Genomic DNA, 15,780 nt, shown 5'->3' on the forward strand with positions numbered 1-15,780 from the left:
AACGTACTGGGAGCCAATGTAGGTCTTTTAGGACCGGTGTTATGTGGTCTTGGCGGCCGCTCCCAGTCCCCCGTCTAGCTGCCGCATTCTGGATTAGTTGTAGTTTCCGGGTCACCTTCAATGGTAGCCCCACATAGAGCGCATTGCAGTGGTCCAAGCAGGAGATAACTAGAGCATGCACCACTCTGGCAAGACAGTCTGCGGGCAGGTAGGGCCTCAGTGTATATGTGTATGGTGCCATGTCGCCACTGTTGCAGCAAGATCCAAAGGGGGAGAAGCTTCCTGTCCTTCTTGCACTGCACTGCAAAAGCATGCAAATTTTTTTGCCCTTCCTCCAAAGGAAAGCAGAGCAATACATTTGGCACCAGCTAGGCTGCAGGAATTGCCTGAAGGAGGCGTACAAGATGCCATCCAACTGTCTTAGGGACTCCACTCCAGATTTGTGTAGGGTTCACTCCTTAGCCTTTTCTTCCCGCAAGGCAGCAGAGGTTCATGATCAGAGTTTTCCTTCTCCTTGGAGGGCTTGATTACAAGAGTTTGAACTATCATGAAGGGAATAGGTTGTACAGCATATGCACGACACACTCAGAACCCATGCAACAAGACCCCACACAAATGCACCCAAAGCAACTCACAGTGCAAGACCTTGCTAGACTGGGATTGGGGTGGCCAATCTGTAGCTCGTGGACCAGACACGATTCCAGGGCAACATGACTACCAGGTCTGGTCAAGCAGAACAGGAAGCAAACAAGAAAAGTCAGCGGGTGGGCAGGTGAACACAAGTAAAGACGTCTTTTTCTCATCAAAGACAACACAAGAATGTAGGAGTGTCACCTATTAGGCTCAGAAGTATAAGGTGCTCCAAGAATTAAGGATTTCTTCATGGGCAAGTGGATGGGAACGAGTAATAGTGGGGCCATTGCACAGCAAAATTGGAGATTATGAGGAAAAACTGCTTTGGAAGAAAAGGACTGGCATGATTTGTAGGGAACAAGCCTCAGGATCAAGTGTCTGGACTAGACTTTCCTAGTCCTGTTTGCTTCTGAGTCTCATTCCTAATAAAAATAATAAGAATAATTTATACCCCACCCATCTGGCTGGGTTTCCCCGGCCACTCTGGGTTCCCAATAGAATTAAAAGCACAATAGAACATCAAACATTAAAAACTTCCCTAAACAGGGCTGCCTTCAGATGTCTTCTAAAAGTCAGATAGTTGTTTATTTCCTTGACATCTGATGGGAGGGCATTCCACAGGGTGGCCGCCACTCCCGAGAAGACCCTCAGCCTGGTTACCCAGTGGTAGTAATGTGAGTTTTCCAGAAACTTTGGAATTGCAAATTAGTGAAATTTGCATAGGGTTATTTCCCATCGGTGAGTTTTCAGTTTGCATTGGATAACATTCTGATGCCCTAGAGCAGGCATCCCCAAACTGCGGCCCTCCAGATGTTTTGGCCTACAACTCCCATGATCCCTAGCTAACAGGACCAGTGGTCGGGGAAGATGGGAATTGTAGTCCAAGACATCTGGAGGGCCGAAGTTTGGGGATGCCTGCCCTAGAGTAAACTAATTTAGCACGCTTAAAGGTAAACACTTTGAAACTGCCAAGCTGGCCTCAGACTGGATTTGAAACTGGCATCTATTTGTTGTTACAAACCTATGGAACGGGAAATTTTCTGCGGAAAGTTAGGCAGTGGGAAATTTTCCTCTATGCAGCACTTCCCAGTAGCAGCTGGTATGGAGAGAGCTGCCCTCTAAGCACCAGCCTTGCTATAGCTTAGCTGGATGAGGCTGGGGCAGGAGGACGGGAGCAAGATCAGGGCTGGACGGACACACCAGCGGGAGCGCCAGCCTTGACCTCACTACTGGCCTACTTCATCCCATCCCCATCCAAGGAAGCTGCAGAAGCACACATGTTGGGAGGGTGGCTCCAAGGCTCTACCCTACTACACCAGCTGCTATTGGCCCAACCTGCTGTTTGTCGAGCAGCTAAACTTTGATTGGCCATGGAGCTCAAGCTCCTTCAACAGTAGAATCTATTTTCTGTCTGTCTCATACTCCACTCCCACCAGATCCTTCCACTCCCCACCCCAGCCCCCTATTCCCAGAACTCTGACTGACCTGCTTTCTAGTTCATTCTCATGTTCCAGAGAACTGTCTGCAACAACATGCTGTCTGGAATTCTGGCGGTTGTTTGCTTTGTCTGCGGTTCTTCGGACATCATCTTCCAAAACCTGAAACGGGCTGGGCACCTCGAGGTCATGTGGAATTTCCTTTAGGCTTTTCTTAATCCTGACATTGGCTCTAGCCCAGGGCTCTGAGGCCCAAGCCCCACTGAAAGTAGCAGAGGAAAATTTGACCACCTGTGCGCTGGAGTAAACAAACCACAGGGGATTCGTTTCTCCGGAATTACTCTTCTTTCGTGGAAGCAATTTTTATTTACGCAAGACGAAAAGCAATTGCACTGTCAGCAATATGACATGTTCATCATTCCTTTCTATTTAATTAGGAGATGTTCTGTAGGTTCACAGCTGAAGCCCAAACTCTAGTTCAGCACAATAAAATTAAAAAGCCACTTTCCCCACTACCGCTGTCCATGGCTTCGGCACAACCAATATATTTTGTTAGATTAAAATATAAACAAAAAAGCTGTTCTGACAATTGATGGGGGGCTTCAGGATTGCACCCGTAAGCAGTGCCTTCCAGTTTGTCCACTGGCCAGTGGCTATACCCTCAGCAGCCACATGCTTGGCTTCAGCATGAAAGAGGGAATGTTCATGGAGAGATTTATGTGCTCAAAGCTTCTCCGTGGGACTGAGAAGCTAATCTTATATTGAATGAGTTTAAAGTTTATCTCATTCATGTTGATGTCAATTCCACTGAATTCAGCCCAGATGAGCATTCACATATAGAACAAGCATATAGAATTATTCCAGTTCTTCACCTGCCCTGATTTTTTAAAAGCAGCAAATACCTGCCTGCTATCCAAATCTGTTGTTCTCCCCCACTTTGCCTTCTTCCTCATGGCCAACATTTAGACTAAGCTCCTTTCGGGAGCAAGAATCCATCTATTTCACTTAGGAAATAAAAACATACACATAGGTTCTAATTACTAAATTAGACTAATGCACAACCACAATATGGCTACCCACCCTCCAATCCATGTTTGTGTGCATGCATAGAATAGTACTAGATTGGGCTGAGGTGTAAGAGTAAGGATAAATAATAAATCTGGATATATATATTTTTTAACAGTAAAAAATAGTTTTGGATCCAGAACCAGATATTTCAAGGACCGTTTCTTCCTCCATGAACCGGCTCATGAATTGCATTCCCCTTCCAAGACCCTCCTCTGCATTCCACCATCAAAAAGAGTTTGGATTTGATATCCCGCTTTATCACTACCCAAAGGAGTCTCAAAGCGGCTAACAATCTCCTTTCCCCTCCTCCCCCACAACAAACACTCTGTGAGGTGGGTGGGACTGAGAGACTTCAAAGAAGTGTGACTAGCCCAAGGTCACCCAGCAGCTGCATGTGGAGGAGCAGAGACGCGAACCCGGTTCCCCAGATTACGAGTCTACCGCTCTTAACCACTACACCACACTGGCTCTCAAGGCAAGTATAATTGGCAGGGGCACAGTGCAGTGCCTTTTTGGTTATGGCACCCTAACTGTGAAGCTCTTTCTCAAGGGAGGTTTAACTGGCGCTTCTCTGTTGTCCTTCAGGCAGTGGATCAAGACTTTTATTTTTCTTCCACCAGACTTGCAATGATTATTTGCTCATGGTTTCCTTTATCTCTTTTAAAATGGGCTGTAAATGCTCCTTTTAATTGATGCTGATATTTTATTTTTGTAAGCTATTTGTGAGGGCTATTTCTATAGCCAAGATGTTGCAAGAGTAAAACCAAGCAAATCCTTACACTGGAAAGGAAGCAGTATGTGAATCAACTGCAATTAACCATATCAGCGTAAGGGGGATAACCTAGACAGACCTTTGCTTTGAAACATTCCTACACAGCATCCTAGTACTAAAAGGTAACCCAGTGCACCCAGGATGATTTGTAAACAAGTGCAGGTGTCAAAGATTTAGTAGCTCTTTAGGGAGTGCCGCATGTTGTCTTCATATAAATGGAGAAATAGTTCTAACAGACTGCAGCCCCGTGCAGAATCAGGCAGGCTTAAGCCCACTGATTCAACAGGCTTTGGAACGCCTAATTGCATGATGGGGCTGACAGAAAGACCCTGTTTACTATAGCATTATGCAAAGTTGGGAGGCCAATAGGAGGCAGAGGCAGGTAGAATCAACTTAAGACTCGCCCATACTGTGGTTTAAAGCGACTAGCAAGCTTCCAGGACCTCCATTAATTCTCCCTTGTCTGTATGAGGTGGTCCTGCAAATCACTGCCTTTGCCCACAATTCCCCCTTTCCTCATTCTGCATTTTCTCATACCAGGGATACTCTAGAAAGAAGTGGAAATCCAAACTGAGGGAGGGGGAAGTGTGAGAGGGCAGAGATTTGCAGGAGAACATCAATGGGCGACAGCAAATTAATGGAGGTATGGGAAGCTTGCTAGTCACATTAAACAGCAGCTTGCTTGCTTGCTTGCTTGCTTGCTTGTTTGGCCTGACTTTTTACACAGTGTATCTGTTCTTTTACTTCTCAGATTTGAGGATAAACAAAGCAAAAGTGACCCCTGCTGGAATGGTTGTAGAACCTGCCTTTCTGCTCCAGTCAGACAATTTACTACTTCATTCAGTTTTTAGAGCCTTGCCGTAATTCATCGGTTAACTTCACTCAAGGTCCCTCCATCAGTCTTGGCAACTCAATATCTCAAAGCTGTGATTACTCCTCATGCCTCAATAGAGGCAACTTTTTTGGAAAAAAAATGGGAAACTTAGGTGCACACAAGCAGAATCTCTAGCCATGATCAGGTGGTGTGAAGGGTGGGCTTTATTTAAAAGGTAGAAAAGCGACTGGGTGCACAGATGTCTTAGACCTAAGGTTTCCTGTTTCTGGAAACAGAACAAATAGTGTAACCACAACAGCCTGGTTCCAAGCCTTGTTTTATTCTAGATTAAATTCCTCCAGAACGGTTACTCTCAATTCTCCCTGACAAAGCTTGAAATCACCTCTCCACGTAAGGCACACAGATAAAACCCACCCTGTGCAAATGTGTTACAGGTTCAGTTGTTCACCTCAAATGTTTCTGAGCAATTTCCTTCACAACTTACGCAGAAAACAAAGGTCAAGTCAAGTGATCTTTAGAAAAAGCATACCAGTCAACATAAAAGCATGGGGAGACCGGTAAGAAATCTTCTCTCTCTTAAAACCACATTGGTGGTATGTACAGTATATCAGGATGAAGGTCAGCAAGCAGAGTAAAGAATCTACTTCAAATCCCAAAATCCTCAGTATGGCAACAAGTAGGTGTTTTTTTAATTAGGCCAACCAACATACCACAAAATAGTGATCGATTTTCTGAGTTCTTCAGAACTCTCATAGCTAACTGTAAATATGAAGCCCACCATTATCCGAACTTAATCCACATTCCCGAGTGGATTAAGGAACAAACTCCTCTCTAACCCTCTCAGAATATTCCTCCTCTACTTCGAATCGGAATTTCAGGGCATCTTCCCATCTGCACGCCGATCCACGCGAAAAAAACCGCGGCGTCTGAAGCGGCGACCTGATCTGCTGCTTCCCACACTGCAGCAGCCTCCTGAGGCGCTCGCACGTGTGAACGCAACCGCCGGCCGGCCCGCGAGCAAGTTTTACAAACACACGCACCCCCGGTGCCCCGAGCCTGAGCTGCTTCGACGCGAAGCCCCCTCCCCGGTTCCCTCGACGGCGCGCCGCCCGTTACTCGCTCACCTGTCGATGCTGATCACGCAGAGGGTCATGATGGAGGCGGTGCAGCACATCACGTCCATGGCGATGAAGACATTGCAGAAGACGCTGCCGAAGATCCACTCGCCGCCGATGAGGTCGGTGACGCTGACGAAGGGCATGACGGCCACGGCCACCGACAGGTCGGCCAGCGCCAGCGACACGATGAGATAGTTGGAGGGCTGCCGGAGCTTCTTGACGAAGCAGACGGAGATGACCACCAGGCAGTTGCCGGCGATGGTCAACAGGGTGATGAGCGACAGCGCGGCCCCGATGACCACTTTCTCCACGTTGCCGTAGCTCAGGATCTGCTCCCCGCACTGCGTGTCGTTGCCCACGTCCACGAAGCCCGGGCTGGGGCTGCTGCTGCTGCCGGCGCCGCTACCCACGCCGCTGCCGCTGCCCGCATGGCCGCCTCCCCCGGGGCTGGCCGTGACCCCTTGCAAGAGCTTGCCGCCTATCCCTAAGCGGGGCGGGTGCAGCGAGCCCGAAATCATCGCTGCCGCCGCCGCCGCCGCGCCGCCGGAGCCCAGCTGCCGTGGAGCGTGCGGCGCGAAGCAGCGCCGCGGGCTGGAGACGAGCGGGCAGCTGCCGGCGCCGTGGAAGTCGAGGACCATATTGAGGAGGGCTGCCCACCAAGCCAGCAGCAGCCAGCCCCCCGCATGGCCGCCTCTCCGCGCCGCCGCAGCGACTCCCAGCGCTCTGGCGGCGGCGGCGAGGGGCTCCTCCTGCCCGGGCAGGGAGCTCTCCCTCTGCCTCGGCGCCAGCCACCCCCGCCGCGCGCCCCCTCCCGGGCTGGGATCCCACCACCGCCACCACCAGCACGATCCCCGCGCAGATCCCGCCGCTGCCCCGGCGCCGAGGGCTCTAGCATAGTCCGCTCGGCTCCCGCTCGACGCCGCCGAGGTCCGCCTCCGCAGGGGGCAGTGTGAGCCCCGACGCAGCCCAGCCCATTGGCTCAGCCGCAGGCGGGACGCGACGGCCCCACACGAGCCGGTCGAGGCCGGGCCGGGAAGTTTCGAGGCGGCGGCGCTACTGCAGACCTCTGCGCAAGCAGCCGCGTCCCTCAATGGAGAGCACCGTCGGAGGCGTGGTCGTGATGCACTCTCTGACCCCAGGGGCAGGGCTCCGTCGAAGGCAGGGTTGGCTGCCTGCCTGCCCCCCACCCCTGAATATGTCTCGCGTGTCGTCGACGTTGCACCCTGGGACACGTGCACCGACGGAACTGCGCGCTCGTGGGAACTCAGGGCGCCGTTCCGTCTCCGCGCCTGGTTCACGCGTTCGCGTTTCTGGATTCCACGCGGTGACTGAAGCCTGCCGCACGCGGCCCAAGCGGTATTGCAGGCTCTGGTGGGACCATTCACATGTGGCTAGGTGGGGACGACTGCTGAGAAGATGTCATGCGATACAGATATGAAGTGGTCCTGCCTTGGTACCCATCCCCACCCCTTCCCCAAATGATTCCAGGGCTTTGGACAGCAGGGCAGGCAGAAAAGCAACAGGGTGTGGTTATTCACACCACTGAATCTCCTCAGCTTCACCCACCCACCCCGCCTCCCAAAAGTTGCACGCACTACCTACTGAAATTCTGTCTATTCAAGATTATAAAATCCTGGCAGCCAAACAAGTTAGGAGCTCTGAAACCATACAGATATTAGGCAAGGGTAACAGAAGGTGTGAGTTCCAGTGAGTGCTGAATTCTCCGCAGTCTTTTCCTTTAAAATTCCACTCTGTGTGCCTAAATGGACAGCACCATCCTTTTTTATTTTCTTCCAGCTTTCATACTTCCATTAATTCTCTGTTGCCCATATTAGGTTCTCCTCCAAATCAATGCCTTCCCCCACTTTCCCCTCCTCCAAACCAGGTTTTCCATCTCCTCCTTTTCCGAGTGTCCATGGAACAAACAGAAATCCAGAAAGGGGGGGGGGAAGCAAAATTGTTTGCAGGGAGATTGGACAATGTTTGCTATTTAATAAGCACTCACCTTGAACTTGCGGGTATATGATTGAATCTCACCTGAAAATAGAAACTCTCTTAATTACCTTCAGTTGGTTGGTTGGTTGGTTGGTTTTTGTGGTTGGTTTGTTTGTTTTTGAAGCTTAAACAAAAACAAGGGAAGGAAACAGGGTGGTGACTTGTGGTGATTTCGCTGTCTCAGCCCAGCATCTCCAGCTTCTCACACCCCTGCCAGCAACTGAAGACCAAGGTGCGAAGGAACTGGAAGTAACTGGAACAAGGAGGGCAGAGCAGTGCTGATTCACAGCAATAAGAAAAGGGAGAAATGGCAAGGCTACATTTGACAAGAGGCCTGCCACTGGATGGACACAGCATTTTCAGAGGCAAAGCTGCTCCCATTGTTTGGAGGGTGGGAGCGAGATGGCTCCATTTCAATTTAGGCCAGGCTTGATTTCCTCAAATAAAGAGTGTGGGATCTTTTTTTTTTTAAGCCCAGCTGAAAAGGGGTTGGGGTGGCATCCGAGCCTCAGAGCTGCTTTTGGGGCCCCTCCTGCAGTTTTATATGTGAGTGTGTTGACTTTGGGAATGCAGAATAAAAGGAAGTGGAAGGGAGGCATTCAGAATTCAAATGCACTTTCTGACTAATGGCAGTTTTAGATTCTCGTTTTGCAAACCGGTGCAAAGCTGCACTGATTGTCTACGTGAGCCAGGAGTGCAGATCTGGAGCGATTAGGAAGAAAATGAAACGTCATTGAGAAGGTTCAGAGAACATTTCTTAACATCACAACCAGCCAGCCTGGCTGGATTGGGCCAGATCTAGTCCAGTGTTTCCCAAACTCATGTCGCCAACTGTTTTGGGACTACAACTCCCATCATCCCTAGCTAGCAGGACGAGTGGTTAGGGATGATGGGGATTGTAGTCCAAAAACAGCTGGAGACCCAAGTTTGGGAAACACTGACCTGGTCTAATTGCCCTGTTCTTCCCCATGGGAAGCCCCCCAAGCAGGACCTGAATGCAAATACCCATCTCCCCACTTGTGATTCCCAGCAACTGGTATAGGGAGGCATGTTGCCTCCAGCAGGAGAAACAGACTATGCAGGCAGTGAGTGGAGATAGATCTGGACTCAGACACTTCAGAAATCATTTAATCATACAGATTTTATTAGTTGTCGTCTGTGCCACCAGATGACTTGGTTCACAGGGCTGCTTGAATCAAATGCATAAAGATAAAATTGCTCAAAGCACCTCTGCCAGCAGGGCCAAGAGAGGGAGGGAGGGAGGGAGGGAGGGGTGGGAGCTGAAGTCCAACTGGCCACAGGTTTCCCATCTGATTGACATCCCAAATTAGGTGCTGCTGCCATAGCAGAAAAGGGTTGCTTTTTCTGAAAAGTGTGGCTTTTCTAAAGAAGCAGCGAGTGAGCTTCCTGCTCCATGTTAAGCTGTAATAGAAATGTAATGTTACATCTATCTTCACCTGAATATCTCCTTTGCCTTGGGCTACTTCTGTGCTCTGTGTAGCAGCAAGGCATGTGGAGAGAGAGAGAGAGAGAGAGAGACCCGCAGTTCCCTCTCTGCGGTCTGGCAGGGAACACCAAAACAGGCTGGCGCAAGGAAGGGCCATAGCTCAGTGGCAGAGCATCTGCTTTGCTTGCAGAAGGTCCAAACTTCAGTTCCCAGCATCTCCAGATAGGGCCAGGAATGACTCTCCCTGAAACCCGAAAGAGCTGCTGCCAGTCATGTAGACAATAGTGAACTAGATGGACCAATGATTCTGACTTGGTATAAGGTAGTTTGCTGTCTTCCTTTTTAAGCTGTGCACAGACAGTGAGCACTCTAATTTCTAGAGTGCTTCTTTCTGAAAATTGGATAGGATTTTGAAGGGTGCAAGAGAGAGAGATGGGAACTGTTTTTAAAAGGAAAGAAGAGACAGAAGTACATGGGCGTATGGGGAGCCAGCCTGTGCCTCCTACATCATTGCACAGAGGGAAGACACTTAAATGAAATATTCCTCGTCGCCATTAAGCGGATGGCATACTCTGGTTGGAATGAGGTGTGGGATTTCACAGCCTCGGGAGTCTTGCACTACATTTGGCAATTTGCATTGAGCCATGTGTTTCGGCAACCTTTCTAGCACTTCATATAAATGGATCTGTTCGGGGCTTGCTTCTCCAATTTCCCATTTTTAGCTGCTCTCGTTTTTATCTGCACTATGAGAGTTCAAGGAAGCTTACCACCTACCACTTTGAAGTTTGATGGGCTGCCAATTCAGGTTTTCCCTCCTGTCTTGCCCTGGACAGCAGTGGCTCTTATGATGGTGGAGTGAGCGGGAAGAGATATGTACGAGGGGGATTGTGGAAGAAGATGCTTACCACAACTCACGTTCTCCCTCTACCCTGGCCTGGCCAAAAGAAAAACAGTATATTTCACTCCAAACCTAGAGAGGTAAAAAGACTGTTCTTTGTGTCACTAAATCAGGGAACCTTTATATTTGAGATTAAAACAAAACAAAACATTTTCAGCTCCATCTTACAGAAGCAAGTCCTATTGGTTTCAATAGGCCTGGCCTCTTGAGGCGACCTTTTTTTATTGAATGAAGAGTTAGCTGCACAACATTGTGTGATTCATTGCTGAGCTGCTCTTGGCACCTGCTCCTGACACTAACTAAAATTATTATTATTATTAAGTCTACTTGACAAGCAGTAGACTAGGATTTTGTGCTCCCCACGTGGATAATACAGTAATATGTTTCAGGGAATCCCAGCATGACATGACCAACCAGCAGACTCCACTGCCAGAAAATGGAACAGCAAATGTCCTCCTGCCCACCCAGTGAAGGTACATGATACCCAAGACAGGTCAAATTATTTTAGTACCTGAAGCACAAAACCCTACAAGTGCAGTAAAAAATACAATAATAACCAACAATTATCTAATATGTAGTTGAGATTGCCCTACAGCATGGCTAGTTTCCTGGGAGGACAGACTGATTCTGTTTCTTTATCAATGTAGAGGTTGAATCGATGGGTAGCAAGGATGCCCACAGGCAGAGACAGTGCCAGCCTCAGAACAGCATCGCTTCAGTCCCCCAAGAGCCTAAAAAGCCAGCAGGAGGAGCCTCTTTGCAAGGCAAACAGGGTCTCTCTCTCTCTCTCTCTGGCAAAGTTCAAAATGCATCTTTCTCTGCTCGCATCGCAATCCCAAGACAGGCTTTCAGCAGCCACCTGTACTGACGTTCCTAGCTGAGCTGTTTTCACACAGGAGCGCTTGGTGACCCAGCACAGACCAAGATGCCTATGGCTGTTGGATGAGGAAGGAAAACGGATTGACTGTTACTGTGTGTGTGTGTGTATTTTGCTCTGCTTTCAGGCCAGCTGAAGGAAGGAAAGTGAGAGGAAAGGCTGTCTTTCTCACCTACTCCCCAGATACCCCTTTTTTTTATTTCAGCAGTTGGACTCCTAAGAATAAGACTAATCAAAGATGCACACATCACACCTGGTCAGGATGCAAAATGTGTGATTCCTTATAACTAGAAAGATAAGGGTATATTCTACCATCTCAACTACTGCATAGCTTAAACCTCACATGAAGTATGAGGCCCTGATACCCACATTTAGGACCTTGTAGCTGTTATGGCCTCTCCTCATTTTCCCCGGTAAAATAACTTCTCTCCAGGAGCACATGTACATTATTAAAATTTGGTGCAGAATCTTTCTGCAGATCTCAGCTGCAACCCCCCAAGCTTCTCTGACTCTATCTGCCTTAACTCCTTTGAGATGTTTGGTTTGTGTGAGCCCCATCAAGATGAAGGGGAGCTGTCCTCACAGTGCCCTTCTCTCTACAGCTGCATTTTGTTTAAAAGAAAAGCCTTGAATACTGAAGATACGTATTTCAAATCCACTTTGCTCCTTCCCAGGAGGCAACTCTTTCCTGCCTCCACCTCCAAAAATGTAATCGGACCGTAGCAGACCTCAAGCTTCACAAAGCTTCTGAAGCAGAATAATTTGTTAATGTTCCAGCAAGTTTACCAAATGCTTCTCCTGGCTCGCAGCGAATAAACCCAGCTGCATCTTACCATGCTGGAGAAGGGGACCGAAGACTCTTAACAGTGTGGAATACTGCCAAGTTATCCCCCCAAAAGCTGTCCTCCATCCTGTGCCAAGCAACACTCCCCACAGAGAAGGCATAGCATCAAATTGAGCTATGTCAACCATAATAACTAAAATAGCATCAAGAGTTTGGAGGAAGCCACTAGGATTCTTGGATCCTTTCAGCTTCATGGCGACACACCTCAATAAGGCAGAAAGAATAATGTCCAATCGCTACTCGAAATCGAAACAGAAATAAATGTCTTGCCCCATTCCTACCCTGCTCATCTTTCTTTAAAACAAATGTGAAAAGGTAGATTTCTACATTGCAGGGGGTTGGACCAGAAGACCCTTCTACAAATAATTCTAAGTTCAAGAAGAAAATGGTAGCCCAGCCTCGTAGTGATTTGTAGTGACCGTTAGAAATAAATTAGGTATTCTTCAAAACCTCCACAGCTATGCTTCTGTTTTACTCTGCTGAGTTTTGGTGCTCACATTGAGCAGATGTGAGTCTACTGCACCAGGACCTGTTCTCTGGGAATGCGGTGTCTGTGTTCCTGTGATCGGAAGGTCGGTGAAGGTGCTCCAGTTGCCCAGCCCATGCATGCGCTTAAGACGTGGGCTGAACAGGGCGTACTAACAAAAACCAGCACTTTGAATTGGGCTCAGAAACTATTTGGTAGCCAGTGCAGTTGGACCAGGATCAGCGTAATATGCTCAAACTGTCTTGTATAGGATTTGGAAGTGGTTCAACTGGTGTAGCATAGGCTTCTCTCCAAACCTGGCATTTATGGGATTGTTTGGTAATTCACATCAATGTGGAAGAGATTCTCTGGAGGTAGCAACTTGAGAAACTATCACGCTTCATCCCCTCTTTCACTGCAGATTCAAGTGTCTTTTGATTCATCATTTTGACCTTCCATTCTATTTCTTGATTTAATAACTGTGAATACTGTACTTGTAATAATTTTATACTTTTTGGAATCTGCTGATTCTTTGGATCCAACCTTAATTTCTTCTCTTTATCCTTTAATTGAGCCAATATCTTTTCTTTTTTTCTCATTTTGCTGCTTTTCCATTATTGCATTTTGCTGTATCAGAAATCCTCTCATGACAGCCTTACTCGCATCCCAAATCACCCTTTTGTCAATTCCTATCTTCAAATTAATTTCAAAATAGTCTTTCAGGTTTTCTTGGGGCCTCCTTTATTAATTTTTCGTTCCTCATTAAAACAACCCCTCTTTCACTGCAACTGCTTCCTGGTTGCTAGCAATGGACGGATACCATAACTAGTGTCCTTTGCAATATACTTCCTTATAGGTGCTAGCATAATGTTCTTAAATGCCAAGGTTTTGTCTAATCTCATTCTTATTTCCTTTCCTCCTTTATTTGTCCTATCCCTCTTTCCCTTTTTCTGACAACAAACAACGTAACCTCTACAATTCCTTTTAAAGTTATGTAAATTCTTGCCATTATGAGCAACAGTAAGCTGAAAACAACAAAAACTCTGTGCTCGAGATACGTTGTCTAAATATTTATCATTTTTTTAAAAAATGAAAGTCTTAAGTAAGTTCTGAAGCTGTGTCATATTTTAGCTTGATATTGATTCCCACCATGAACTGTTTATCAAGCGCGGCTCTTGTTTGACTTCCAGGAGAGATGTTGCAGCTGCTGTCTCCTGTGCTGCCATCTCTGCATTTTGCACAAATAAATCTCCGTCACTTTGCAGCAGAAGGAGGCGGCAATAAAACTCACTTCTCTGGCACTGTCAAAATACATTTCAACGTCTCGACAATTTAAATGCGGAATAAAGGTTTTGCTGATATAAAGGAATTTGACTCAGTGTGTAGGAATGGGAAATCAAAATATCTTTTTATGGATTTGAGAGGTCATTTTTCTATGCATCCGTTTCTCTAGGTGCATAGATGGACGCATCTGCACATAGTGTGCATACTTCAGAATACTTTCAGGTCATAGTTTTGCAGTCATCAGTACTGCGATCCATTGTGCTCTCTTAAATTCATGTAAGAAAAATAAATGCAGGATCCTAAATCCTTTGCCTAAGAACACAGGACGAGCCCTGCTAGATCCGACCAAGGGGCCATCTAGTCCAGCACTGAAAGGTGTTGTAAAAGGCACCTGACTCAATGCAAGTATTATTTTCGCTATCTGGCATGCTCCAAATTAGAACACCGCCTGATCCGAAGCACCAAACGTTTTGACAGCATAAGGAGGAAATGTGATTTCCCCATGAATAGTTTTAAAGGCTATTTAGCAGTAGTCGTTTTAGTGTCTCAAAAGCACACAATAGCAAAAGGCATTTGTGTACATGGGCATGATAAAAAAAAACACAACAACCATAAACTTAGTGATTGACTCGAGCTTGGAACAGGAGAAAGTGAAAGCGCACCTAGTAGCCTAAGCTGGATAGAGAAGCCAACTTCTGATAAGCCTCCACAGCAGTGCCGGATTTACGTATAAGCTAAACAAGCTATAGCTTAGGGCCCCACTCTCATGGGGGCCCGCAAAAACATACTTCTTCTTAATTGTATTTCAGGTGGCGCTGTGGGCTAAACCACTGAGCCTAGGGCTTGCTGAACAGAAAGTCGGCGGTTCGAATCCCTGTGACGGGGTGAGCTCCCGTTGCTCGGTCCCAGCTCCTGCCAACCTAGCAGTTCGAAAGCACATCAAAATGCAAGTAGATAAATAGGAACCGCTATAGCGGGAAGGTAAACGGTGTTTCCATGTGCTGCTCTGGTTTGCCAGAAGCGGCTTTGTCATGCTGGCCACATGACCTGGAAGCTATACGCCGGCTCCCTCGGCCAATAATGCGAGATGAGCGCCGCAACCCCAGAGTCGGTCACAACTGGACCTAATGGTCAGGGGTCCCTTTACCTATTAATATACTTCTTCTTGTATTTCAGTTGAACAATTACTTTGATAAGATACACATTTTGTTATGTGCAAATGGCTTTAGATACCTATTAGGCCCATACATTACCATATAGCATATATTCAACACAAAAAAACAGTGACAATTTGTTGTTGACAAAGGACAGCTGGACATATAAAGGGTCCCATTCCTTCAGTAGCTTAGGGCCTCATCAAACCTAAATCCAGCCCTGCTCCGCAGGAAAGAGCTCCAAAGTCAGGAGTTCTGTCCACACACTGTCCACACAATTCAAAGTGTTGGTGTTGACCTTTAAAGCCCTAAACAGCCTCGGTCCAGTATACCTGAAGGAGCGTCTCCACCCCCATTATTCTACCCGGACACTGAGGTCCAACGCCGAGGGCCTTCTGGCAGTTCCCTCGCTACGAGAAGCCAAGTTACAGGGAACCACTGTTGTGGCTGCTGTTGTTCCCTGTAACTTGGCTTCTCGTAGAATGTTAATTTCTTTTTGTATGCCACAACAGCGGCTAGAGTACTATTAGCCAAGAACTGGAAGTCTCAAGAACTACCAACAGTCGATGATTGGCAAATGAAGATGATGGAGTATATGGAGATGGCTGAGATGACCGGGAGAATCCGTGACCGGGGAGAAGAAGCGACTGAAGAAGATTGGAAAGATTTCAAAATATATTTGAAAAAATATGCTAAAATTGTGTATTAAGATGAGATTTAGAATTCTATAGATGCTGTGGATTTAGAGAATAAGTGAAGTAACAAGAGGGACGAAAGATTTGAAATAATATGAAATTTATATAAAAATGTATAAGAAATTGCTAAAGATTAAAATGAAATGAAACGCAGATTGACGGAACCCGAGGAGGTCCCTATATACAATGTTAAAAGAATTTGGAGTTATATTTGGATTTTTTTCCTCTTTTTTCTTGTTTTCTCTTTTTTCTTTTTTG

At 47.1% G+C, this 15,780-nt stretch overlaps 1 protein-coding gene across 1 annotated transcript in view; it reads right to left on the minus strand.

Moving 5' to 3' along the window:
* HTR7 (5-hydroxytryptamine receptor 7) overlaps positions 1-7,923 on the minus strand; it is a 43,072-nt gene extending 35,149 nt beyond the window's left edge. Inside the window, exon 1 of the mRNA XM_035138523.3 lies at positions 5,869-7,923. Within this exon, the coding sequence (XP_034994414.3) occupies positions 5,869-6,500 (632 nt within the window). The 5' untranslated portion in view covers positions 6,501-7,923. The remainder of the gene's footprint in view (positions 1-5,868) is intronic.
* Positions 7,924-15,780: the final 7,857 nt, after the last annotated feature.

Source organism: Zootoca vivipara, chromosome 5, assembly GCF_965207765.1.
Source record: "Zootoca vivipara chromosome 5, rZooViv2.hap1.1, whole genome shotgun sequence".
Lineage (NCBI taxonomy): Eukaryota > Metazoa > Chordata > Lepidosauria > Squamata > Lacertidae > Zootoca > Zootoca vivipara.